Raw genomic sequence first — 27,125 nt, 5'->3', positions numbered from 1 at the left:
CCCAGGAGGCTTTGCCAGCGTAAGGAGTGCAATGCAGCGAGGGTGCAGGGTGCTGGGAGCTCTGCGTAGGTTGAATGGGTGGAGGGAAAAGTGCTCCTGTCAGTGGGGAATAGTGCGTGTGAAGGGGTCTGAGACAAGGGAGCAGATACGGCTTACACTGACCCCTCCTGCTGAGGAGTGAGGGGTGACCAGGGAGAGGAGAGGGAGACACTGTTGTCCAGAATGATTAAATAACTCAACAAAGGCCACACAGAGAAGTGGAAGTGGCTGGATTTAAATCTACTTCCACCTCCGCCAGCAGAGCCTCTCTTTCTGCAAGTTCTAGAAATACATATATATATATATATGTAGATATATATACACATATATACATATATATGTGTATACATATGTATATGTATACACACCCCATCGTCTCACCCTCCAGCTCACAGCTGCACCAATTAGTTTTCCTTATCTGGGAATGTAGACATTGAACCCTGAGGGACTGAGCCTCTAGGATGGAGATGAGGATCTAATAAACTCCAGGGTGGGGACCACCCTTTGGGTACAGCCAGGATGGATGGTGTAAGGCAGTAAAATGAACCAGGAGAGAGCAGGGCAAAAACGAAGGAGCAGATGCTCAGAAAATAGTAGATCTGGCTGCAGTTTCCTTCCACTGGAGTTATAGATGCCATTTCGCTTGCTGCAACCAGAGATCCTTGAATAAAATCCAATCGGCAAAATGGATGGGGCAGATCCGAGAGCCGGGTGAGGGTTTGACAGACAGATGAAGAGATCTGGGTTGTCCCCGGGTCTCTGTGAGGCTTGTCCACCTGGCTGCTTTAGAGCAAGCCAGCAGAGATGCCGGCGGGAAGCGCGAGAGGAGGAGGGCATCAAGCTCAGGGTTATAAAATGAAGGATGCATCTTTAGGGGATTAACATCTGCTCCTTAAGGAAAGAAGGGGTGCTTGGTGTGGGCCTCATTTCTCCCCACAGCTTTACCACTGATGGAAGTTGCTGGGTGATGGGCATCAGGACCTAGCAAATCGACTTCTTCTTCTTCTTTTTTTTTTTTGGTTCCTCTGTCAACTGCAATGTAAGACAGCTTGAGGAGAAATTAATACCCCGAGTCAGTGTTGGCCCTGCTGACAGCAGATCAAGGCTGAGAGACGAATTGCTCATTACAGTTCAAGGAGCCAGAGCCTGGAGAAGAAAGCCGAGCCGTCCTCAGCGGCTCTGGCGCTGCCACCCGTGAGCTCACTCTGTGCAGGCCCTGGCCCGGTGCTTGCCTGCCTGCAGAGGGTTTGGGACTTCCTCGGGGTCCCTTATTGGCCACATTGGTCATCATCACCGGCATGATCAAGTCTGGTCCTTTGGAAAGGTTGTATCTGTAGGTCATCAGCCTGCTCTCGATCACAATAGTGACATGGTGACCACATAGCTAGCAGCATGACAGAAGGCCCTAGGACAATGATCATTCAAGTGTGGGCAAAATCCCCACTGTGGTCCCTCCCTGAATTCTCTACTCATACTCTGCTAATTTCTTATTTGCTTCATGACACTTTGAGTCATGGATGGTCAAGGTTACTGTGCTTGTGGACTGAGTTGTGTACAAGCTTCTTTTGCCAGTAGCATTGAGTGAGGGTCATGGCCAGCCCACGGTGCCTTGGCTAAGCCATGTAGCCTGGCATGAGGCTACATGGAGTGAGCAGGCTTCAGCTACCATGTTCTTTGAACTTCATAAGGGTCCATTTTTTAATTGGCAGTAGCTGGATTTGAATGTGTGGCCTCATACTTGCTAAGCAGTCACTCTACCACTTGAGCTATACCTCTAGCCATTGTTGCTTTGGGTTATTTGTCAGGTAAGTCCTCCCTCCTTCCCTGATGGCTGGGATGCCAGGCACGAGCTGCCACACCCAGGCTATGGGAGCCTTATGATTTAGAGTGACTGGTTTATTTGTTTACTGTCTGTGCCGCCCAACTAGAAATGTCAGCTCCGTGATGACAGAGAAGTTTCCAGAAATACACCATCCCACTCCTCCAAAGATACTTGCTACTCATCTCCCTGCCACAAGGCCCAGAAGCATAACAAATGAATGGCTGCCCTTGCTCCTCTGCTACTGGTTGGATCCAGCCAACCAAAAGTCCAGCCAGGAAGTCAGAGAGCAGAGGAGGCGAGGTCAGAGCGCTTCCTTCAGTCTCCTTGCTGCTGCATTGAGCAGCTTGTTTGTGACTTGCCGTGGGTCATAGCTTTGGTTGCACAGTTTCTCTCTACAGCCCCCTCTTGGTTTCTGGGTGCTGGTCCCCTTAGGGCTCCTCTGCTATTTTCAGTCCTGGGCTTCTTCACCACCCCCCTGGGCATCCTTTTGCTTTGTAAATAGTCCCCAGGGTTACATTAGTGACCACCAGTGTTTGTTGGATGGTTGGATGGATGGATGGATGGATGGATGGATGGATGAATGGATGGATGGGTAGGTTACAGGAAGCAGGCCTTGTTGGTGGAATGCTTTGTCTGAGTCCCACCAGCCTCCCAGCTCGGCTGTGGGAAGCCCATCTTGAAGCCTGCTCTTCTCGCCTCTCCCCTCCCTTGCTGCACACATCTCAAACCTCTCTGCTCTCATCCATTCATTTCAGACAACAATTAGACCCAGGCTGGAAATTTTTTTGCTTCTGTCTCTCACTGGGAGATTTAAAAAAAAATAAGTGATACCCTTAGGGGAACATCTTTTATGATTTCTGGGGGAAAAATATATTTTCTTGCATTTGTCTTTTCTTTATACCCATTCACCAGGCCCAGTCTCCTAAATTAGTGCCAGTGGATGCTCGCCAGCCGAGATAATTCCACTCTGAAAAAGCACGAGGCCCTAATGGGTGTGCAGAGCTCTTAGTCTGGGGGCCCATTGCACAACCATCTCCAAGGCACGTCTTAGGGGGCAGCAGTTCGAGGGCTGTTAGGGATAATGACCAGGTGGCAGCGTTCCACTCCTGGAGATATGGCTGTGTTTTCCCTCCAGGGTTTTGCAGAAATGACACTGTCAGTGGAAACAATGATTTAATGGCCGCACGACAGGAGCCTTGAGACTAATGGTACCCAACCCAGAAAAATGTAGGAGACAACCCGAAGGCAATTACAACACAGTCCACGCCTATGAGGGGCTGTCATTACCAGCTGAGCAGCACAAGGAAGCCTCTCTCCTTGGGAAGGTCAAAGTCCTGTGGTGCCTGATCATGGTTAGAGGGGAGCCAGTACTGGGAAGTGCTCGATGGATAGTTTTATATTTCTTTTATTTATTTATGTTTGTGGTTGCAGGGCTTGAACTCGGGTCCTGGGTGCTGTTCCTGAGCCTCTTTGTGCTCAAGCCTAGCACTCTACCACTTTGAACCACAGAGCCACTTCTGGTGTTTGAGTGGTTCATCAGAAATAAGAGTCTCACGGGGACTTTATTTCCCAGGCTAGCTTTGAACTGTGATCCTCAGATCTCAGCTTCCTGAGTAGCTAGGGTGACAGGTGAGCCACCAGCACCAGACTATATTTCTATGAAAGAGTCTTGAGAATCCTGTGCAAAGAACCTCCCCTCTCCTTCTTCCTCCCCTCTCTCTTGTCTATCTGTCTCTCCATCTCTCTTTATCTTCTTCAGCCTGTGCATTTCCTCCCTCCCCCATCTCCCTCTCATCTTTCTCTCTGTCTCCCTTTTTCTCTCTCTTTTCCTCTCTGTCATGCCACCCACCCAATTCTGATGAAATGGCTCACCCCTTTCCAAACTCAGTTCCTACAGAGCTTGATTTGAGATCACTGGGAAAAGTGGCATTGCCTACTTGACAAGCAGCTTTCAGGAAGGAATCCTGGGTCCTGTCCAAGTACTTAGGCTATACACAAGAAAACATTTGGGGCCTGCAATAAACTTCCTCTTTGTGGCCTAGAGTTCTAAAACAGTGAGAGAGGAAAAAAAGTCTTCTACCTTGCGTGGTTTCAATAGAACCTTCATCTATGTTTTCTCATACTTGCTAGGCTTTTCTACAATGAACAAGTGGGATATCTTCTGAACATTATTTTTATGACAAGTCATAAACTAATTTTTTTGGCTAAAAGGACAAGGGCTTTCTTTTTTTTACTTTATTTTTTATTAATTGAACATAAATTTTTTTACAAGGTGTTGTGCAAAGAGGGTGCAGTTACATAGTAGGACAGTGTGTACATTTCTTGTCATATTTTACGACCTGTTTTTCTATCCCTTGTCTAGGTCAGGTAGACATATATGCAATATACAATGTATCAAGAACATATACAGTATTCACAGACTTGGTCTCTACTGTCTCTCCATCTCCCTTTGTTAACAGTCATATATCAGGGAGATCATGCCCCTTTGTTTTCTGTGTTCTAGGCTTGTCTCGCTCAACATTATTTGTTCGAGTTCTGACCATTTCCCTGCGAATAACAATATTTCACCATTCCTAATCGCTATGTAGTATTCCATTGTGTATAATACCATATTTTTTGGATCCATTCGTCTGTGGAGGGGCATCTGGGTTGTTTCCATATTTTGGCTATTGTGAATTGTGCCGCGATAAACATGGAAGTACAAATGTCTTTTTGATATCTTGGGTTTTGCTGTTTAGGATAGATGCCTAGGAGTGGTATGGCTGGGTCATAGGGTAGGTCTATATTGAGCTTTTTGAGAAACCTCCATACTGTTTTCAAGGGCTTTCTTAACTAGCACTGTCTATCTCTTACTTCCAGAGGTAAAAAAACTGTCCTGTATGATGTGGCTTTTCCTGTGCTTATTTGTTTTGTTTTGTTTTTTTCTTTCTTTCTATAGGTTTACCTTCATGTACATGCATCATTACACATTGTATTTTTGGAACTATTTTGTTTTTCATAGTGAGGGCTGATGCATTTAGTTTACACATTTCTAAAACTTAAGAGTATGTGTTAGATACCTTCTAATGTTGGAATTGGTGGAGAAAGATTTATGATTAGCCAGACATGGTGATACACACCTATAATCCCAGAGGCTGGGAGGTCAGGTAAGAGGATACTGAATTGGAGGCCAGCCCGGGCTAAATAGCAAGACTCCACCTCAAAAATATTTGTTTTAAATGTGTACCTTATTGTCCTCAATAGCTGACCGATTTTGATGGAGTTGCTGACCTGCAGTTTACTCCCCACCGACACACATTCAAAAATAGCGATTACATGCGTCTTATAATCACATCTTGTGATTTTCTGCAGTTGTAAAAAGCCCATGCATTTCCCATATAGATGACAAGCCCATCTTCCTATATGGGAGACAAGATTACATCTATTAAGATGGCTCAGGTTGCAAATAAAAGGAGATCCAAAAGGCTGGACATGGCCCACTGGGGATTTCATGGTGGGCATTTGCAAAGATGGTGGCTCCAGTAACTCGTTTTCTTCCTTCCTTCCTTCCTTCCTTCCTTCCTTCCTTCCTTCCTTCCTTCCTTTCTTTCTTTCTTCCTTCCTTTCTTTCTTTCTTTTTGCCAGTCCTGGGCCTTGGACTCAGGGCCTGAGCACTGTCCCTGGCTTCTTTTTGCTCAAGGCTAGCACTCTGCCACTTGAGCCACAGCACCACTTCTGGCTTTTTCTATATATGTGGTGCTGGGGAATCGAATCCAGGGCTTCATGTATACGAGGCAAGCACTCTTGCCACTTGGCCATATTCCCAGACCTGCAGTAGCTCGTTTTCTTCCCATCTTCCTGGTCAATTTGTATCAAGTGACTTGGAAAAGCCTCCCCAGAGACCCAAGACCCTCCAGCTGACCGGAGTAGACACAGCCCTCCGGCTTTCCCAAGGCCTCACTGGTTAGGATGGGGCTTTGAGTAACACACACACACTTGTCACTGGCGAGGGAAATAGGATAGTCACGATTGGGATGGCTGGATAGATCCTGACTTCATAGGTAGTGGTGGTTGTATGTAGCTGGACTCAAACTCATGATCTTCCTGTTTCTGTCTCCTGGGTTCTGAGATTACAGGCATGTTCCACCTGTCCTGGCCCAAGACACCTTTTCTTTGTTTTGTCAGTTGTGGAATTTGAACTCAGGGCCCAGGCACTGTACGTGAGCCTCTTTGTGCTCAAGGCTCTCACTCTACCACTTGAGCCATGGCTCCACTTCCAATTTTTGAGTGGTTAATTGGAGATAAGAGTCTCATGGGGACTTTTCTACCCAGGCTGGCTTTGAACCATGATCTTCAGATCTCAGTCACCTGAGTAGCTAGGATTACTAGCGTGAGCCACTGGTGCCTGACCCAGGATACTTTCTTTTAGAGTTAGGAAGGGCAAGGAAGTCATTTCCTTGTTTTCTTCCATTTTCCTGGTTGCCAGTGAGTTTAAGGACCATGTGAAATTGTCTAGTTGTATTTTTTAAAAATTAGGTTCTGTCTCATTGGCTTCCTTACCTGTTGGACAGTTTGCTGTGTCTTTTTTCCACTTGTAAAAGTGCCATACAGGCAGCCTCGAAACGCCTATAGTCCAGAAATTTTAAATAGTCTGGAGCATAAAGAACACTTAAAGTATCCATCTGTTTTTGCATAGATTCTCAAGTGCTCCACAAGGGTTCTGGTGGCGGGAGGAAATCCATTTCACGGAGAAGGGTTATGGTGACCTGCTTTCTAAACCATGTGCTTCAGAGCGCACGTTGCTTACCAGGTGTTAAAATGCAATTGAGGAACAGCACGTAAAATGCCTCTCTTTCAGAGTCCTCACAGCTCAGGACGATCACAGGCTCTGTTTTGATCAGGGCGCATCCCACCTGTGTGGCCTCAGCCGTCACTTCACCTCTCTGAGCCTCGTTGGGCTGATTATAAAACAGTCAGGCCTTCATGTACTGTGTTTGCTGTCCACGGCAGTATTCATCATCATAATGAAACAAGGGCTTCTCTGACGTCTCCCGCCCTCATCAGGCAGTAATTCCCTGGGATCCAGAACTGCATCTCTCTGGTGGATAGCCGTGGCCCCAGTGTCTCTCCACCGACCCTCCTCTGCAGTCATGGTAGCGCAGGGCTTGAGCTCAGGGCCTCGCACCTGCTAGGCAGACCATTGAGCCACACCCTGAGACTTCCAGTGCTTCTTATTTTTGTCAACTTTTTAACTAGCATAAATTAATTGTACAATGGGGCTTCACTATAACATTCTCAATAGTCATATAATGTGCTTTGATTAAATTCACCCCACCTATGTTAACCTTTAATTTCTCCCCTTCCTTCCTCCTCCTTTCTAATGAGTTTTGGTCTCTTCCATTAAGCAATTCTCATGCATGTACACATAGTGTACTTCTACATTCTCTACCCCCGCCAGTCTCTGAGTTCTCACCCCCTCCTGCTTCCCAGTGGTCCACCTTTTACAATCATGTCATCTTTTTTTTTCTATAAGTGACACCCTGTAATACTTTCTGAACTTGGCTTATCTCCCTTAACAGGATAACCTCCACATTCATTTTCTTTTATTACTTTCCACACAGTCTTGAGTTTATGCCCAGGCCAGCCTAGGTAGTGATTCTCCTATTTACATGTCCCAGGTAGCTGATAGGATAGTCACACCCAACTTTTTATTGGTTGAGACAGGATGCAAGCATAAGTGACTGGACCTGCACCTCTAAACAGATCAATGAATGAATAAATAAGACTCTGGGAGAACCCACTGCCCTAGAATCCCAAGTTGAGTAACCAGCTCTTGCTGTCTGAAATGCTAACATCTCCATGGACCACCTGAAGCTCTATCAAAAGGTATCTGGGTCCCACGGGTGCTTCTGGCTCCTGAGCCCCAGTGAATAGCAAGGATGTAAGTGATCTTAACCAAGAACAGTGGCTTGGTGGATTTGTGTGTAAAGTGCCCATTATTTTGACTCATTGACAGGTAAAGGTTTCCAAATGAACACTATCTCCAGGTGGGGCATCAAAGGCTGCCTGGCTTAATCTCCTGGGGTTTGGTCCCTGGCCAAGTAGGCTGAGTTCCATAGAGATGCATGTGATGGAATTCCACAACGCATAGCAGGTGTTAAGCTTTGGCCTCTTCAGGGTGCCCAGTTTCATAGGATTTGACTTTTTAAAAATGAGAAAGGAGGAGGTTGGGGTGGGGAGCCACAATGAAGTCAAGAGGCATCATAAGAAATTACACAAAATTGTAGATATTCACATACAGTGAGACCAAAAGAGGATAGTCTTAGGAGAGAATCACAAAGGTGCAAAACCTCCATGAAGCGCCTCTTCATAGCTATATAAAAATCATACACATACTGAAATGAACTCCAAAGATATGGAAACAGAGGACTTTTTTCTTAAGTTGCTTCTTTTTTTCTTTTTCTGATGATTCTGGACTCTTTACATTATATACAGTGTGTACCCCACATGCACATCTGTGGCAGGGTGGGTGAGAGCACAGAATCAAAGGCAATTTGTAAAAATGCAGCAGTGGAGCCCACTGGCTGCACTGGGCATTGATAAAAGGGGACGATGCGACTCGGTGGGAAGGGGAGGGAGGGAATGAGAGGGGATGAGGGACCCAATGACACTATACAAAAGGAAGGAAATGTACTTATTACCTGACATATATAAATGTAACCCTACTCTATATCACCTCTAAAACAACAATAAAGTAAATTAGAAAAAAATCAAATGCTGAACACTGTTCAAAAAGAAATGTGCTCACTACCTGACTTACGTAACTGTAACCTCTCTGTATATCACCTTTACAATAACATTTAAATTTGTGTGTATACATATATATATATATAGTGCTAAACACTGTTCAAAATTTTTTTTAAAAAGAAGCATGATAGAATGAACTATCAGCCCAAGGCTCACACAACTGTCTGTGGCTGCTCTGAGCCTCAGCAGAGCCAAAAGCTCTGTCATCTCTGTCCATACCAGAAGTGCCTTCCTTTGTGCAAATCCACATGTGTGCATACCACATACATAAAGGAATGCATGCACATGTAAGGCAAAGAAATGAACACATAAACATCCATATATATATATATGTGTGTGCGCATGTTTCTTCTGATTGTTTTTTGTTGCTGTTGTTGTTGGTTATGGGACTTGAACTCCTAGCCTAAGCATAGTTCCTGAGTTCTTTTGTTCCAGGCTAGTGCTCTACCACTTTGAGCCCACTTTCAGTTTTCTGGAGGTTAACTGGAGATAGAGTCTCATGGGGACTTTTCTGCCCAGGCTGACTTGGAACTATGATCTTCAGATCTTGGCTTCCTGATTAGTTAGAATTACAGGCATGAGCCACCTGATCCAGCTCCTTTCATTGTTTTTATTAGCATCAATTAGTCACTTTGATAATATGTCCATATATGCATTAGATGTACCTTGATCAGACTTAACTACTTTGTCACTCTTCCTCATCCCCTTCTCCCCTTCCAAAACCAGGCTCAACTCCATTTTCACATAGGGACATCTAGTATTTTGACCACACTCATCTTCCTTTGCCCTCTTATGCCCCAGCTGGATCTATTTTATATTCCTAACATTCAACCAAGTTGAACTTCTAAGCCCTGACTCTCATGTTTGTGCCATGTAAGAGCTTTAAGAGTTCAGAAGGCAGAAAAGATGAAGTTGGTACTCTGAGGCCAGCCTAGGGAAAAAATTGTAAGACCCCATCTTAACCAATAGCTGGATGTGTTGGTTCACGCCTGCCAAACCCACTATATGGGAAGTATAAACAGTAGTACCTCAGTCCAGGCCAGCTAAGGCATAAATACAAGACCAGTTCCCAGAAATAACCACAGCATGAAGGCTGGGAAACTTAGCTATGCCTAGCAGGTGTGAGGTCCTGAGTTCAACCACAATAGAAAAGAGTTCTTGAAGTTTGCCAGGTGCTCACAACACATTTTATGGGTCATTAAATCTCTAGTTAGACAAACTCAATCATGTGTACTCGTTAAAATGAGATTTGCACCATTTCAAGGATGCGGCTCCTCAGACAGGAAATATGGCCTCCAATTTCCTTCAAAGGGAGGAGGGATGAAAATCCATTTCTCTGTGGCAGTAGTTTGGCGGGTTATTATTTTGTACTTCTTGCCATCATGCCCTCTGAATAATGAGCATTTTGTCTGCCTCTCTATCCACACCACAGGCTCCCAAAACGCACACCCTGGAGCTGTGTATTACATAGAGAGCACATTAGTGTGTGTGTATGTGTATATATATATATTTATATGTATATATATATATTTTAATGTCACTGCCATAAACGACTTTGAAATGTACATGATTAATCAACTCATGGTAGGAAAGCAAGTCTCAGGGAAAGTTGTACAAATGGAATTTTCTCCCAGTGGCTTAGGAAAGGGGCTTCAAAATGGCACCCCGATGCCACCCCCAGACAGATTGCAAGAGGAGAGAAACGTCAGCAGCCTGTAGCTTCCTGCTTTTGTATGTGACATTTCCAACAGAGGAGTGCAGTGAGAAAATACAGATTCATTTAGCAGAACTCTGCTTGGAAGCATGGATGAGATGGCGTGTGGACGAGATGGCAGAGGGGCAGGCAGCCTTTTCTAGCCCAGCAGAGCCACACCAGAGTTACACTGACGCTAACGAGCGCCTCCCAGGGGTGAGCACACTCCGGAGCACTGCCTGCAGTCTAGCCTGAGTCTCTCTACTCCCAGCGTCTTAAGCATAAACATTCTCCAGTCTTGATATCTTGGAATCATAATGACAGACCCGTAATCGGACCTGAACAGAAAATGTCTGTTGAACTCAAAATGCTCCTGTTAGCTAACATACAAAAGGTAGAAGCCTCCTCCATGTACACAGGCACTCTCGGTGCAGTGTACTGGTCAGAGTCACGCTTCAAGGCAGGTGTTCTTTGTGACATCTTCTCCCACATAGAGATGGAAATTGTGCCGCTCATGCACGAGAAAGGCCTCATGTAAGGTCGCCCCCCAGGAAGCAGGTGGAGGATTTAGAATCCGGGTCTCTAAGTGGCACTGACCTCTCTCTCCTCTTCCTGGCCCATCCCCTTTAGCTTCGTCAGGTCTTCCCTCCAGCTCCTCTTCCCACGATCGATTTCACGGTGGGTGTGAGTGAACACACAACCACTGATGCCCCCTACACAGTCCCCGTGGTCCCTGTGATGCCCACTGAGACCGCTGGCTTCTCTGGGACATCCCTGTAGAGCGCAGGATGGGGACTTTCGGTGCTCAGACCAGCAGTGGTTCCCACGAGTGAGCAAGGCGTGACATGTACCAGTCACGTGAGTAGCCAGGTTCCCCCAGGCTGAGCAGTAAACGGGGGTGTCTCCATCATTCAAGGCTGCACCCACCTTGCCCAGGGCCAGCCACCTGCCAGCAACTGCTGCTCTGTTAAGTGGGGTCATCTCCCCCCCCCCCCATCTTCCTTATGCATTCCCCAGCCCTCACAAAGGCAAGGCAGGCTCTGATGTCAGGAACTCCACACCCCCAGGCCCAGAGGCAGAAAACAAGTAACTCGGTATTCTGGGAAGCGAGGCTTAGCCACTCCTCTGTGAGAACACAGGAGGCGAGGGGAGTTTGGTCACCAGAAGGAGGAGTGATGAAGGGTGTGCTTGAGAAGGCTTTGTGATGGTGGTGATTTTTAAGATGGGTTTTGAAGAATGAGTAGAAGTTTTCCGAGTGAAAGAGAAGAGGAGGAATATCATCTACAGGTCACATATTCTGCTTCGAAATGATTCAAAGTGCCTGCAGGGCCCGGCTGTAGACATCTAGAGGTGCAGCCAACATATTCACAGCAGACAATAGCTCCACAGACCGGCCTGAGGAATCGGGAGTTTGTTTTGAGGTCAGTGGGAGCCAGGGAAGAGTTTGAAGTGGGAGGGAGCATCCTAGTGAGGGGTAGCCATTTTTCTGTGGCTGCCAAAATGCACGTATCACAGTTCATTTTGTTTTCTCACTGTTGAGAAGGCCAGGCTCCCCAGGAGTCACAACTCTGTCCTGGCTTCCGGCAGCTCTGGCTCTCCTTCGTGTGCCTGGCTTGGAGACACATTGTCCGTGTCTACCTCCCTGTGCACACAGCTCTCCTCCGTGTCCTCTCTTCTTATAGGGACAGCGGTGGTTAGATTTAAGTCTCATCCTAATCCACATGGCCTTTTCTAAGTTACAAAGAAGACTGGTGGGAACACAGGAGAGCAGTCAGGAAAGATGGCACCGGGGAGAGGGAGTGGGCCATGGGCGCTCCCATGTGGTCCTCAGAGAGCCCCTCTGCTTTCTGATGAAGGCAGTCATGGGCACCATGGGGTGAGGACCTCAGGGGCCTTTCAGTCTTAAGATTGTCTGAATGCACTGCCCCATTCCAGGGAGGTTTGGTTTGCTCAAGAGTCAGCAAGAACCGAGGAACTTGTTGGCAAGAGCACATACTTGTCTCTATAGCTAACATTTATTACACACACACACTAAATGCCAGGTACTGTGTGGAGTGTCTGGGATTAATTATCTCTAATTCTCCCCATTTCTCTAAAAAAAAGAAAGGCAGTGTTACTAATTCCTCCCTCTCCTGGGATGCTCAGTCATGAAACAGAGTTGCTTGAACTGGAATCCAGGGTCATGTGACACCCAATGTTTCTCAAACAGAAATCAAAAGCTTTATTAAGAAAAAAAAATGTGAGCCAGGCACTGGGAGCTCACACCTGTAATCATAGCTACTCAGGAGGCTGAGATCCTAGGATCATGGCTCAAAGCCAGCCCAGGCAGTATAGTCAGTGAGACTCCTATCTTCAATTAAGTACACACACACACACACACACACACACACACACACACACACACACACAGAGTTTCAGAAGCCAGACATGGTGCAACATGACTATAATCCCACCCACATGAGAGGTAAGAGGTAGGAGGAGTGTATTCCAATGGGATCCCCAGATCATAAGACCCTATCAAAAAATAAATAAAAACCTAAAAACAAAAGGTGTGGAGACGGTTCAAGGGATAGAGCCCACATCTGAAGAAAAAGGAATATGGGAAGATGATCAATTCCACTCGCTCTCAAAGCAGGACCCTTCACGTCCCTGGCTTGGGATAGAGGAGCCCATTCTGGAAGCCTGGATGACAAATTGGGGGTCACGTTGCCCATTGGCGGGGTGCTAGGAAGAAGATGCACCCCAGACTCAGGCAGGAGAACCCAGCTGTCAAACAAGAGCCCTAAGACCGGAGCTGATTGATCCCCTCTCCCTGCTGAGATCCCTTGAGCTCCCAGCTGCTTGGCAGCCCTTTTCTCTCCGGGATTAAGGGACCTTTTCAGTTCCAGTGCATTCAGAATAAAGTTCCTTGGAATTCGGGGCCAACTTCTTTTCTGCCCCTTTTGAGCCTGACCTGCAAAGCCAGCTGCCGAACCATGAAATGCTGCCAACAGAGCCTGCCCTTCCCAGGCCCCATCTGTGTCTACTCCAGATCGGGGTAGGTTTTATTAAAAAAAAATAGTTGTAAGATTTTCTCCTCTTTTGATTATAATTTTACTTCAAAGGGACTCTGGAATTTGGCAGAGGCAAAGATCAAAGCCTCAAGAGGGGCCAAGTGCTCTACAACAGGCCTAAGATGGGGCTCTGAAGACCCAGGGGGAGGGGGAGGTGGCTGAGACTGAGTCACCTGACTACCGTCAGCCCTTCCTCCTGCCCTACATCTGTCTGCCTCTGCTCCTGGCAGCTGCTTCTGGGCCCCCTGTTGAGCCAGCGGGTCCCTTCAGCATGATCAGAACAGGAATGGTAAGCAATCAGCAGGGACCAGCATGGTCCCACCCCAAAATACACACACACACACACACACACACACACACACACACACACCACAATGTCTGAAATCATGCTCTGGACCCAGCAGCCCTTGTGTCAGCCATTTCTCACTCCACGTACTCCGTTCTCCAAGTGACAATGCTGCCAGGCTGAGTGATGCCTTGCATCTCGCTCACTTTCGTATAAATTAGTCTACAAATTGTTCACAGGTCAAAGAGGCAGGAGGGCAGGTGGCACCCAGAGGGAGAAGAGACAAATGAAGGCAGAACTAGAAAAGGAAAGGAGACCAAAGGCTACAGGCGCTGAAATGGTCCCCACGCCTCTGTGATGCCAAATGTCTTTCTGATCCACCCCACTGCCCCAGTGCCTTTCCCGCCTCACATCCAACGTCACCTTCTACCCACTTGCCAGGAGTTTAAGGGTTCTAGCCATCCATTTTTTTCTCTGTTTATCTGTCCATTTGTCCATCCACCCTCTCTTCTATTCACCATCCAACAGGAAAACTGGGTTAGTATTAACTTCCAGAGAGAGGGTTATGTGTCATCAGTCCTCCTATGTGTTGGACATTCAGGCTGGGGCTGTCATGTTCCATGAAGTGCATGGGATTCCAGTCAGCAAGACCCGGCTGCATATCCTAAAGTATTCCATTAACATCAGCAGTGCAGCCATCAGTGCTAGTCAACTCCTTATCTACCTGCTACATCATACATACCCATCCAACTTTTTCCTCACCATCTACCCATCCATCAAGCTACCCATCCACTCATCTGTCCATCTGCCCATCCATCCTTTTCTCTGCCTGTCCACTCGTCTACCCATCATCAAGCATTTATCTACTTGCTGCATGTCAAACTGTGCTCAAAACCCTAAACTCTTCTGGAAGGCTCCATGGAGTCTTTGCCTTAGAGGACCTCAAATCTAGAGGAAGAGACAGCCCTGACCTCCTCCGTCTTCCTGACGCTCAAGGTTGAGATCGGCCTAGTGACGCCCAGGTTGGGGGTTGGGGGGTTCTAAGTTATTCATAGACAATAAAAACCCAGTATTCTTTCATTTGACTCAGGTGGATTTACATACCTTTGGAAGATTGGATTTCCTTTTTTTTTTTTTTAACATCAGTAAAGCAATTCAAGATCCCAGTTATGGGGATTATATAAATATTCAACCATCACATTTCTCTGTTTATGGTGCATCAAAGTGCACAGTACATTATAAAACTTGTAATTAATTCTCGTAATGCTCTGATGTTGCGAGCGAAGGATAGATAATAACCCTGTTTTACCGATCAGACCAAGGACTGGGTGGCCACTGTAAATCAGCAGCTAGCCTGAGGTCCTGTAGCGGATGGCCAGCATTTGCACCTTCATTAACAGCACGGCTTATTAATTATCACAATTACATTAACAACTAGCATTTGCTGAAAGCCCCTCTGCACACCCGGCTCTGTGCCCTGAGAACTTTATACACACACACTTAGCCTACTGAACCTCCATAGGAGGCCCTGGAAGCAGGCACCGGGGAAACTTCATCTCAAAGTGGGCTTGTGCCTGCCAAAGACCCTGGCCAGTGAATGCGGGTGTGTGAGCCTTGCCTCTCCAGGCTCTGTGTGGTCCTGCCCAGGCCTTCCCAGCAGGAAGAACTGAGCTAAATCAGTCAGTGAATCTGGGGATGATTCAGTTACAGCCCCAGGGCAGCAGCTGCAAACTGGTGGTGCTCCACCCTCACCCAGAGCTGTGGCCCCCAGTGGCCTAGGCAGGCTGCCAGTCAGCTACCAACACCATCCCCCCTCCCTCCAGCCTTCAGCTAAATCCCTACTTAACTGTCACCTTCCTTGACCCTCGCTGCCATCTCCCACCACCAACCCTGTTCCTATGCTACAAGAGCCACCTTCGGAACTCTGGGTCTTTCTGTGAGCATGTCTGGCACACCACCATGCTCTTCTATTTATTTACTTTATGCTTTGACTGCCACTAGTGTGTTCGTGACTTCTGGTCCACTAGGACACTGCCCAGACTTAGAAGTCATTTTCTTTCATCCTGACTGCCCTTCCTCCACACCCCAGCCCACACCTGCCACACGTGATGAGGGATTGTCTGCTCCGTAGACTGTGCGCCACCCACCCGCCGTGGGCCCACCCACCATAGGTGCTCCCAGAGGGCACTTTGGGGTTGGGAGCCTAAGAAAGGCCCTTGGGAAACCCTTTGGGAATGAAAGAACTCCCCTGCCTTCAACCCCAGGGGGCTCCATTCTCAGGCCGCAGGGGTAGGAGTGGGAGAGACCATCGAGGAGGGAAGGAGAGGGTAAGTCTGCCCAAGGTTCCTCAGTGGGGCACCCTGGAATCTCAGCTCCAGAGAAGATGTTACCCCTGGATAATTCAGGCAAGACTGGGGCCGCCACGGATCTAGAAGGTTCATCTAGAAGGTTGATCGAGAAGGTCAACCCAGCAGAGCCCCTTTGAGCACAAGATCCCGGAGACTCCTCCCTAAATGCACATCCATGCTGACTGTCAGATCTTCCAGGCTCTGCAAACAAGATGGCTCCCTGGCTCCCTCACCTCTGCTGATGGCTGTTGGGTTCTCCTCCCTCTAACTAACATGCTATATCTCCCTCTGACCCTGACGGACCCCAGAAAAGCAGAGAAAGGAGCCTCTGATGCCATGGAAGGCACCCTGCCCTCCGTCAATAAGCTCTGTGCTACCAGCTGAAGGCTGGTCCTGTCTCCACTTGCACCACTTCCCCCACCCCACCCCCAGCCTCAGCCCAGCCCAGGCCAGGCCAGGCCAGGCACCTTGCCTGCTAACTACAAGAACGAAGGCGTTCTGCTTTTCATACAAGTCTGAACCCCAATTAGTGTCTCCACAGCATGATCCTCATTGGCGGCGACCCTGCCTTCTCATCTAGCGTTGTTATTGATTTGGTCAGAAGTAATTAAGGAGATAATTCTTACTCAATTACATTTCCCCGAATTTCCTGAGGTTGCTAAGGCCGCTCCCGGCTGTATTTTCTTTTCTAAATTAATTTCGTCTTGACTCTGAAATGAGGATGGATATGACGGGGCTTGTTATGGTTTTTTATTTCCATTCCCCCACCCCCCAACCCCCCCTCCCAGGAACAAAGTGGAGCTCTGTATATTAATTCAACTAGCATTCTTGAACTCTTTAGATTTTTAGAAAATTAATGTAAAACATAGGTAGACTTTTTTTTTTTTTTAATAGCATGTGACTTCTCCTAGGAAGGAACAAGAGTCTCTTTCCTTCGCCTCCTCTGAATCCTTCAAGCCATCACCCAGTCAGGCAAGTGGTGGCTCTTAGCTCTCTCCCAATGCTCCATGGTGGCAACATTGCTCAAGCTTCCCCTTGTGTATCTCGGCTTGTACATTTAGGACTTGAGGGGCTTTCTCTGAGACTACCCACCCCATCCCCACCAGCAGTTCCTAGCCCATCAAAAGTTTTGCCACTTTTACTTCCCTGCTAGATAATTCTGTAACTTTTCAAAACTATGCCACCCTTGTATTTCCTGCTCTGTTCACCCCTGGAAGAAATGCGGCTCTTATCAGCGTTCCCAGTGTCTCTTACCTTGTCGGGATCGATAGCTTGCTTTTTCTGTTCTGTACCTGTGACTGGGTTTTTTTCCCCAGGTTTTTGTCACTGAGTTAGGTCTAGAAGTTGAAAATCAACAACTGGACAATCGCATCCATCCATCCATTTATCCACTTGCTCACTCAACAAACAACTGCCAAGAAACAACTCTCTGCCTGGCATTGTTGCAAGACTGGAAACCAGAGGAGGAAGAGAGAGAGAGAATAAAAACCAATTTATGACCTGAAAAGCATTGCCACTTAAATCAGTGGCTTTGAGCATGATGTTTAAAATGTGAATACAAAACAGAGCGGAGAGGTAAATGGGATATAACAAGAGAGATTTTACATTGGAGCCACTTGACTTTCTTCTTTATTTCACGAATCCGAGCAAAATCTTAAGATGCAAATCGCAGCATAGAACGCCAGAGGACCCTCTGGAGCCACAGGGAAAGATCCTGCCCACCCTCCCTGGGCGTGAATATCTCGTTCAGGAAGGGGAGAGTGACAGGACCTGAGACCAAGTAGCCAAGTGCACTGAGCATATGAAATGATCAGATGCAGGCTCTAGATGAACCCAAGAAAGTCCCAACAATAAACAACAAATGCCAGCAAGGATGTGGGGGAAGAGGAGCCCCTATATGCACGGATGGCGGGGATTTGAATTTATATGTGCAAGATGGAAGCCAGCATGGATTTGAAGTTCCTCATACAACTAAAAATAGTTTCTTATGCAGCTACCCCCCTCCTAAGTATGTGTCCAGATGAAAGAAAGCCAGCGTGGATAAAGGACAGGTGCACACCCATGTTTGTTGAAGCACTCTTCACAATACCAGATGTGTGGAATCAGCTTCAGTGGGCCATCAACAAATAAATGGATAAAGAAACAATTATATATGCACATACACACACACACACACACACACACACACACACACACACGTACACAACGGAGTATTACTCAGCCATAATACAAGAATGGAATTATGCCATCTGTGGCACTTAAGTGGAGGCCATGTGCATTCTGAGACACCTGGAACTGAAGTGCTGTTGTAATTATGGAGCAGGACTCCCCTAGGCACGGTTCTCAGTACAGACCAGGGCTGTCGCCTCCCAGGTCTCCCCCAGGGCTTTGAAAAGCAGGCCCCCAGCCCATCATCTGGATTCTCCCTGGCTGCTGGTGTCTGATAGCTGGGCCCCACTGACCCTTCTTATCTAGTCTTTCAAAAGAGCTTATGAAATTAATGCATTTGATTATTTTTTTTAACTGAGTGGATAGCACATTGGCGGCTGGCATGTCAGCTTGGTCCCAGGGCAGACAGTGGGGAGAGGTGGGGTACTCTGAACGCTGGCAGCCAATTTCCATTTCAATCAAGTGCGAGCAGAGGGAGGCCCAGAAAGATATGGAGAACAGAGGACTTGATTGAAAGCTCTGGCGTCTAGCGCCACCTACTGTTAGGCTGCCGCGGTGCCACATTGCTGACCTCAGTGTAGGTGTTTGATGGCCTTGGTCTCTGCCCTGAAGGAGTTCGCGGGAAACATCCTGTGTTCTCACTCAAGTTATGTTTCTCACATATGGTCTATGATTCAAGATGTGAAAATGACAGTTACCCATGGCTGCACTGCACACCCCTACAGGGATAGAACCAAGCAATCACCCTTTAAAAGCTTGTGGGGTGTCTCAGACTGAGACCTCTGGCTTTACTCCTGTCCCAAAGCTCCCTGCTGTCCAGGATGAATCCCTGGAATCTCCTCTGCCTCTGCAGGGCTCGCTCTCCTTGCCCTTTCTGGAAACAAACTACCTCCTGAGGACACAAGGAACTAAAACAACAAGCAGTGCCACTATGTCTCTCCCTCCGGCACAGTGATCAGAAGGCTCAGCGTTTTCAAGGAGGATCAACTGCCCAGGGTTGTTGGTAAATGCAAGGAGATGGTGGCTCCGGTCTCAGCTCTGACCCACTGGCCATTGACATGACCTTGCGACTTCATATACTTCCTGTTTTTCCTTTCATAAAAGGGTTTATTAACCACCATCCTGTTCAGTTACTGGGGGAAGCAGATGAGCTTGTCTGTGTAAAATGTTAAGCCCAGTGCTGACAATACTGCAATAATCAGTCCACTGACCATCCCCTCCCCACAAAGAGAGATTCCATCACTCAGATTCAAGTACGAACGGCGGTGTGGCTCTCCAGCCTAAACACCGTCCTATGATCCTTTCAAGAAGTGAAAACAAGTAGAGTTAAAGGAGTCAGAGCCAGCACATTGAAGTACGTGGCTTCCCAGGAAGACACCACAGCAGGACCTGTGATTGGAAATCGCCTGGCACACGCAGGTCGCTGCAGGGAGGTGGGTGGAGCCTGCTGGGCCAGGGAGTAGTGGGCTGGGTGCGCATGGGAGACTGTGTGTGTAGTTCTCCTGAGGGCCTGCGGGAACACCGGTCCTTCTCTCATGCAGATGGAGAGACCAGAGAATTGAGAGCTCTTTTAGGGAACAAAGACAATGACAATTAGCTCTGAGGTCAGCAAACTTTTTCCTTTCTATGTTTGGTACTGTTTTTGATTGACACACAATTGTTTCCCAACCTTTTTCTGTCCAGGAGCTGAGAGTCAACATTAGAGGCTCTGCGGTGCGTGAGTGCTCTGAGGAAAGCTCAAATCTGCTGTGGGCGCAGGAAAATCTCCACAGACAGCTGCAAGCACAAGGGCATGGCTGCGTTCCAACCCAGCTGCAATTTACAAACACCAGCAACAGGCAGGGTGTACTGACCCCAGGATTAGATCAGGATGAGGCAGCAGGACAAGAACGGGATGCTGAGCTCCACCACTTAGTATTGGTGTGACCCTGAATACAGGGCTCAGCTGGGCAGTGGGGTTTCCCCTTGGGCCAAAGAGGAATAAGGAAACCACCTGGGATTGATGTGAGTGTTGAACAAAGCCACATAAGGAAATGGCCTAACATAGGCCAAACAAGGAAGGTTCATCAGGGAGAAATGATTACCTACCCTCCTACACCCTGTGCGTGACCTTGGGGGTACAACACCCCTGCTTGGCCCAGCTTTGGTGAGGAAGAGCATAGCCAGGGTGATTCAACCAGTGTCCACCAGACCTTATCATAATATAAGTTGTGTGTCCCCATCTGTAATTAAGCACTAACCCAGGGGACTCATTCACTAAGTTCCTTCCTCCAGCAACAAGGCGGGGAGCTCAGGCACAGAACCAGGACTTGGATATCAAGAGCTCCCTTCCCCGGAATCTGTGCTTCTCCATGTCTGTCCCTCTTGGCAGCTCCTGCTGTAGAGTCAGTCCCTCCTAAATCCAAAACAGGGGGCTCATCCCTCTCCCCGCTGACAGTCCCCTCCTACAACAGCCCCCCAGAACCCGTGCTCCTTTCTTCTGACTCCCTAAGAAGACTGGGGGAGGGGGATGAGTCTAAATGTTCTGAAGGATGGGTGTTTTCTACCTTCCACAATGAAAGCCTTTATAAAGAACTTGTTAGAACATTCCTACTTCTGCCTGAAGAGCTTGCATGAGGGAGTGGTCCCAAGTTCAGGGGAGCTTTATGACCAAAAGAATAAGCCTCCTCCCCTGAAGTGCCCAATGCCATGATAAAGCCATCGAAGGCTCGACTATGAGCAAACTAAGGTCTCCAGCGAGATCTCACCCCCATCCTGATGATCCCACTGGCCCGCCTGTATTGTAGGTGGAGTATTTTGCTCTTCTCACTGATTCTCCATCATGAGTCAGCAATCTGCCAGTCCTTCTGCCTGCTCCTTGCTGATCTCTTTCCAGTCTCTTCCCCCTCCCCACTGCACAGAGCACCTCCGGCTGTTCCTCTGATGTCTGAATCAGCCCAGGCACACTTAACAGGAATTCATTTCCATCTTAATCTGATTCGAGCAAGTAAGATCATATTTTAAGAAATAACAAAGATGGGCCCGGCGCATCCTGTCATAAAACACAGAGGAACAACAGATATTTAGAAGATTGGCTCTCCCTGGCCAAGACCTTCAGCCAGTCGTTCTGATTTTCTGCTGTATGAAAATCCTTATGATGTAATCTAACAAAATTTGGCCGATGAGAATCAGGTCTAGGGGTCAGGGAGGACGAATAAAATAGCTGATATGAATGCATGCTTTGCTAGGCTTCGTGGTACACACCTGTAATCCCAGCACCCAGGGAGGCTGTAGCAGGAGATCAAGTGTTCAAGGCCAGCTTGGGCTAAATACTGAAACTTGTCATCACAAAGGAAGGGAGGGATTGAGGGAAAGAGGGAGAAGACATGCTTTGATACTGCTTGAACCTGAGTTCAGATGCAGGCTTTTCCACTCCATGATACGTCAGCTTACTTGTTCCCCTATAAAATAACCTTTCCACTCCATGATACATCAATTTACTTACTCCCCTGTAAAATAACAATCCCAATATAGCGAGAACCAATCACGTATTTCATATAATAATTACACCCATAGGATAAATCATGGCACACAAGTGAACACAATGTTATGGAGAGAATTAACATTATCTCCACTTCACAGATGGGGAAGCTCAGTTTCTGAAAGTGCACACAACTCACTCAAGGTCCTTCTGCTCCTGAAAAACAGAGCCAGGACTCAAACCCATATTCTTTGAACAACAGAGCTTTTCCAATTCAACCCTGTCTCTTCTTGCTTCCCAACTCTGTAGGTGACACAAAACCACTTCCAGATGTTATTGCTGAAGCATCCCCAACTCATGAATATTAAATATGAGGATATTTGCCAAAACTATGGCCACCTAAGGCTCCTCTATGAATCCACATACTCACCCCCATCCCCACATTTACCAGCTCCTAACTTCACACAATATCCAACAGCACATGGCATTTCTCAAGGTCTCTTTTTAAAAAAAATCTCATAGAAAGGATGCTGCTGACACAGATGCAAGGCAGCCAAGGTGGGCAAGGCAGAGAGAGGCCTGACTTTGTTTTCCAGGAAACAAAGAATGGAGTGACACATTCATGGAGTGACGCACTTTAGGGGGGCAAGGACAGGAGATCAAAGCTAACCATGCCCACGGTGGCTCTAGTGTCACCAAGCTGTGAGGAGTGACAGAGTGCAAAACAAAGACCATCACAGAGATGATGGCTAAATTATATTATGCTTTATCCTAATTGGCTTTTTTTTTTATCATTTCCTGATTTTCTACAATTTCCATTAGTCAGTTTCACAGCCAGAATAAAATCTTGAATGTAGACTTGTTTGGAAAAATATGTTGCCTGGTAGGAAGACATGTTGCTATCAGCAAGGCGCATAAGGCCCCAGGGGAGTGGGACCCTGGAAGGGTGAAGTTTTGCTAGAGGAGACAATGGCCCTCAAAGGTCTGGAACATATGATAGTCCAGAGAAAGAAACTGGGAGAAGAGGGAAGGGTCTGCACACTCTAGAAACATGGCTGCTATAATTTAGACCACCCTCCCAAAGGCCCGTATGCTAAAAGCATCATTGAGAGATGATGGAACCTTTAAGGGATGGAGCTCAGTGGGGAGGTCTGCAGGTCATTGGAGGCATGGCATCAGTGAGAGGTCTTCAGGTCATTGGATGTGTGGCCTCAGTGAGAGGTCTTCAGGTCATTGGAGGCGTGGCCTCAGTGAGAGGTTTTCAGGTCATTGAAGGTGTGGCCTCAGTGAGAGGTCTTCAGGTCATTGGAGGCGTGGCTTCAGTGGAAGTTCTTCAGGTCATTGGAGGCATGGCCTCAGTGGGAGTTCTTCAGGTCATTGGAGGCATGGCCTCAGTGGGGAGGTCTTCAGGTCATTGGAGGCATGGCCTCAGTGGGAGTTCTTCAGGTCATTGGAGGCATGGCCTCAGTGGGGAGGTCTTCAGGTCATTGGGGGTGTGGCCTCAGTGGAATTGTGGGACTGGTCTCTTTCTTGCTTTCTCCTTCCCTGCCCTGCCCTGAGATGAGTATTTGTGCTAGTGCTGTGATGTGCCACCTCGCCCAGGACCCAGACAAGGTAGCCAATCAATCCTGACTGAAATGTCCAAAACTTGGCCCTTTGCAGTGTTACTTTCTCAGTATTTGTTACAGTGACAGAAAGCTGACTTGACACAACGGGCTTTTATAATGATTTTTAAGAAAGAATTATCTTCATTCTGGATATGCATCTAAGCTGTGCAAAAACCTCTGGGAACCTCTTCCAACACCTATGTAACTCTTCCCCAGAATTAAATTTCCTGTGCCAATCCCACCCCCACCCATGTGAGCTCCAATTTCCTGTCCATACCTCGCCTGATACAGTGGCTTAAAATGAACCATTAACTTACATCATTCCAGACGCCCCTAGACAACTCAATTTAAATCAGCATTAAACATTTATATTTTTTCCTGCATCAAAAGAATTGTTCAAAACTGCTGTACAAACATGAAGAACATTACTGTTTTGTTAGAATTAATATATGTAAATTACAGAAAAATAGGAAACAGAATAAGCCAAGCAAAAAGTTAGTTTAATTACTTACAATCCAAACACCCTGATACAACATCTCTATTAATGATTCACTCTATTTACCTTCTAAGTTATTATATGATCACACATATACTTGGCTGTATATCAAAATTTTTAACACACCACTTGTAAGAAATTTCTATAGATCTTATCAGGATAAATCTTAAAGTCTCTATGATCAAATTTCTCTTCATTTTTGTAACTTGTATTTTCACATAAAATTATATTCCATTGCCACTCTCCAACAACCATAAATAAGTGTCTATAGCAACATTAAGTCGTAACAATAAAACTCACATCCTTCATATGAAATTGTGCGCATAGACCTGACTTCTCCCCACAATGCCATGGCTGGGTATTTAGTTGTTTTCTCACTATTGCACTACTGTGAAAGGTGGGTGTCTATGGCATAGCCATGTACCTAGGTTATGTGATTTTGTGTGAGTGAGAATGTGTGTTGCTCTTAGAGCCATGATGAGCAAAACCACACCAGACATAAATCAAACACAAGAGAAAATGATGCAGTTAGCTAAACATGAAGCATGCAGGGCTGCTGGCACGTAGCTATCATATAATAAACATTTTATAAGTAGAAAGCATATGCTCTCAAATAATGAGAGTAGAGTGAATGCTTAAACCAAAAGTATACTGGCTTGTTGTCAAGTCGCATATACTGTATGTAATTCTATGTGCCCTACATTTTTTTTGTGGTCAGTCATGGGCATGGGCTTGAACTCAGGGCCTGGGCACTGCCCTTGAACTTTTCTGCTCAAGGCTAGCGCTCCACCACTTTGATCCACAGCACCACTTCCATTATTCTGGTTGTTAACTGGAGTTAAGAGTCTTATGGACTTTCCTGCCCAGGCTGGCTTTGAACTGTGAGCCTCAGATCTCAGCCTTCTGAGTAGCTAGGATGACAGGCATGAGCCACCAATGCCCGGCTGTGCTCTACTTTTATACCACTGGTAGCACAATAGATTACACCAGCATTGCTGCATGAGCAATGTGTCACACTTAATGACATCATTGCACATAGGTCTTACACGATGACATCACTGCACATGCACCATTACACCACTGCATGTAGTTGTCATGCTATGACATCACTGCACATGAATAATATGCCACACTATGACATTACTACACATAAGTGATTGTTCTTCAGCTCTGTTATCACCTGGTTTGTATGTCTCTAAAATGGGGGCAGAGAAAAGTGGCTCTGATGTTAAAATATAGTTAATGTTGACCAGGTATCAACCCCCAATTAATAAGGTTATGGGTTATGGTGTTCACTCTATGTCTTGTTAAGGTAAGAGATAGACAGACAGACAGACAGACAGACAGACAGACAGGCAGACAGACAGAAAGGGAGAAGAGAGGAGGGGAGGGAAAGAACACCCCATGAATTGTAGAGCTAGTCCATTCCTAAAATCCTGCTGTGGGGGTCCGGGGGGAAGTACATGTGCGCCTTTACCATGACCAGAATCAGCACTTTAAGTCAGCTGCCAATGATTTCCATGGGAATCATTATTTTGATTTTAATTATCTACTTTTCTTTCAGTGTAATGCTAGTAAGTCACTGCCGGTTATTAAATGCTTGCTATGTGGCAGGAATTTGGCAAGTCATTTAATCCCCACAACAGGGTAGAAATTATTCCCCAGTCCACCAAGGAAACTGAGGCCCAGTGAGGTCAGAATAAAGGTCAGGGCTTGGGTCCAGCTGCTTCAGAACCCTTGCTACACCCCAGGACCTCGTGGCCTCTCTTGAGAGAGCAATGGATGTTGTGCACCTGGGTTGGCAATTCTGAACAGGTGCTGCTATGGTGTGGATCTTGAATGCTATGACTTGGCCTCTGTGGGGTGCTTTGGGGTGGGGCTGGAACCTTCAGGAAGTCCTTAGGTCCTGGGATGGTGGGAGACTCGTTCTGTCTTCATTCTCTCTTGCTTCCTGGCCTCGAGGTGAGCAGTTTTGCTCTAGAACAGTGCTCCCACCACGATGCTCTGCCTCTCCACAGGCCCAGGGCAACAGGGTCAGCAGATCACGGACCAGATCCTTGACAACCATGAGCTAAAACAATGCTTTTCTCTTCCTTGGTTGATTATGTAGGCATGTGTTGTAGTGATGGAAAGCCAGCAGATGAACAGGAGGGCCTCCATCATCTGATGCCTTCTGAAACAAAGACATTCATGCTCCTTTTTTCCCTTTCACTTCCAGTCTTCCCATCAGACTCAAGACAAGCCGATGAAGAGCATCCAATACATGGACAAGGAAATAGTGAGCCTCAAGAAAGACCTTATGCGAAGTCGGTGAGCAAACCCCACCAGGGCTGACTCCTAAGATCACGTGATGGCTGGGGTGCCCGGGCTGTGGGGAGGGGCTGTGATGACCACACACGAGTAACTCCCCCACCTCCCCCCACACACACCCGTCGCAATGCAGAGAACAGAAACTTTTTCTTGGTTGGACTTTTCCAGTGGTGGGGGGGGAGCTTACTCAGGCCGGTCTGCCACTTGGAACTCCCTCTGCCTGGGGACTCCCTCTTCCTGGGCCTGACTCAACTAAAGGGATTTCCCATGTATTCCAGAAAAAGCTTCCCTTTTCACTCCCAGCCCATGTTATGACCTCAGCAGGTCAGACAGACTGGGCAACAGACACCACCGCCACCATCTCCCCGCTGGTGATGTGGAGTGGATATTTCACCTGCCTAAGTCACCACTCCCTGTGAAATGAGGTTGTAAGAGGAAATGAGGGAGGGGACCCACAGATATGGCCCCTCAGTGGCCTTGAGAGCCCTTCTCTGCCTGGTCCCCATCACTTGCCTCCCTGATGCCCTGAGCCAACTGGGATCTGGGAGCATATTTTATCTGCCTCTGGGCTGGGAGATGGAATCTTTTCCCTCCTCTGTCTTTGTCCTGAGAGTTGGGATGATCAGAGTCTCCTGGTGAGCAATGGGGACAGTTGATGTATGGATATCTCTCACTCCAAGCCATGAGGCATGCTCAGAACTCCCTCGACCTCCATCTGCCCTGGGCTCCCTGCCTCTGTTCTTCAGTACAGCTCCCCAGAATGGACAGCTGAACCCAAGAGGAGGCATGGAAGGCTGAGGGGAGGGAAGAGGTTAGGGCAGGTGGGAAAGGTCTGAGAGGGTGGAATTTATTCCTCTAATACAGAAGGTGGGTTTGCCTACTCTCTGAGAGCCCCTGGACAGCTGCTATCCAACAGAAATTCAATAGGAACCGTAGATATAATTTTCAGTTTTTGACTAGCCACATTGTTTTGTTTTGTTTTTTAAAAAAAAAAGATATGAAGAAACAAGTAATAGCAATTCTAACAATGTAATTTAACCTAATATATCCAGAACA

General features: G+C 47.1%; 1 protein-coding gene across 1 annotated transcript in view; it reads left to right on the top strand.

The window, feature by feature from the left end:
* The window catches only part of Ccdc60 (coiled-coil domain containing 60), a 127,063-nt gene that overhangs the window by 35,757 nt on the left and 64,181 nt on the right, over positions 1–27,125 (top strand). Inside the window, exon 2 of the mRNA XM_048340705.1 lies at positions 25,978–26,069. Within this exon, the coding sequence (XP_048196662.1) occupies positions 25,978–26,069 (92 nt within the window). The remainder of the gene's footprint in view (positions 1–25,977; positions 26,070–27,125) is intronic.

The sequence above is a fragment of the Perognathus longimembris genome, chromosome 3 (assembly GCF_023159225.1).
Source record: "Perognathus longimembris pacificus isolate PPM17 chromosome 3, ASM2315922v1, whole genome shotgun sequence".
Classification (NCBI taxonomy): domain Eukaryota; kingdom Metazoa; phylum Chordata; class Mammalia; order Rodentia; family Heteromyidae; genus Perognathus; species Perognathus longimembris.
Note: the sequence above shows the minus strand (reverse complement) of the source record. Positions and strands in the feature narration are given on the sequence as shown.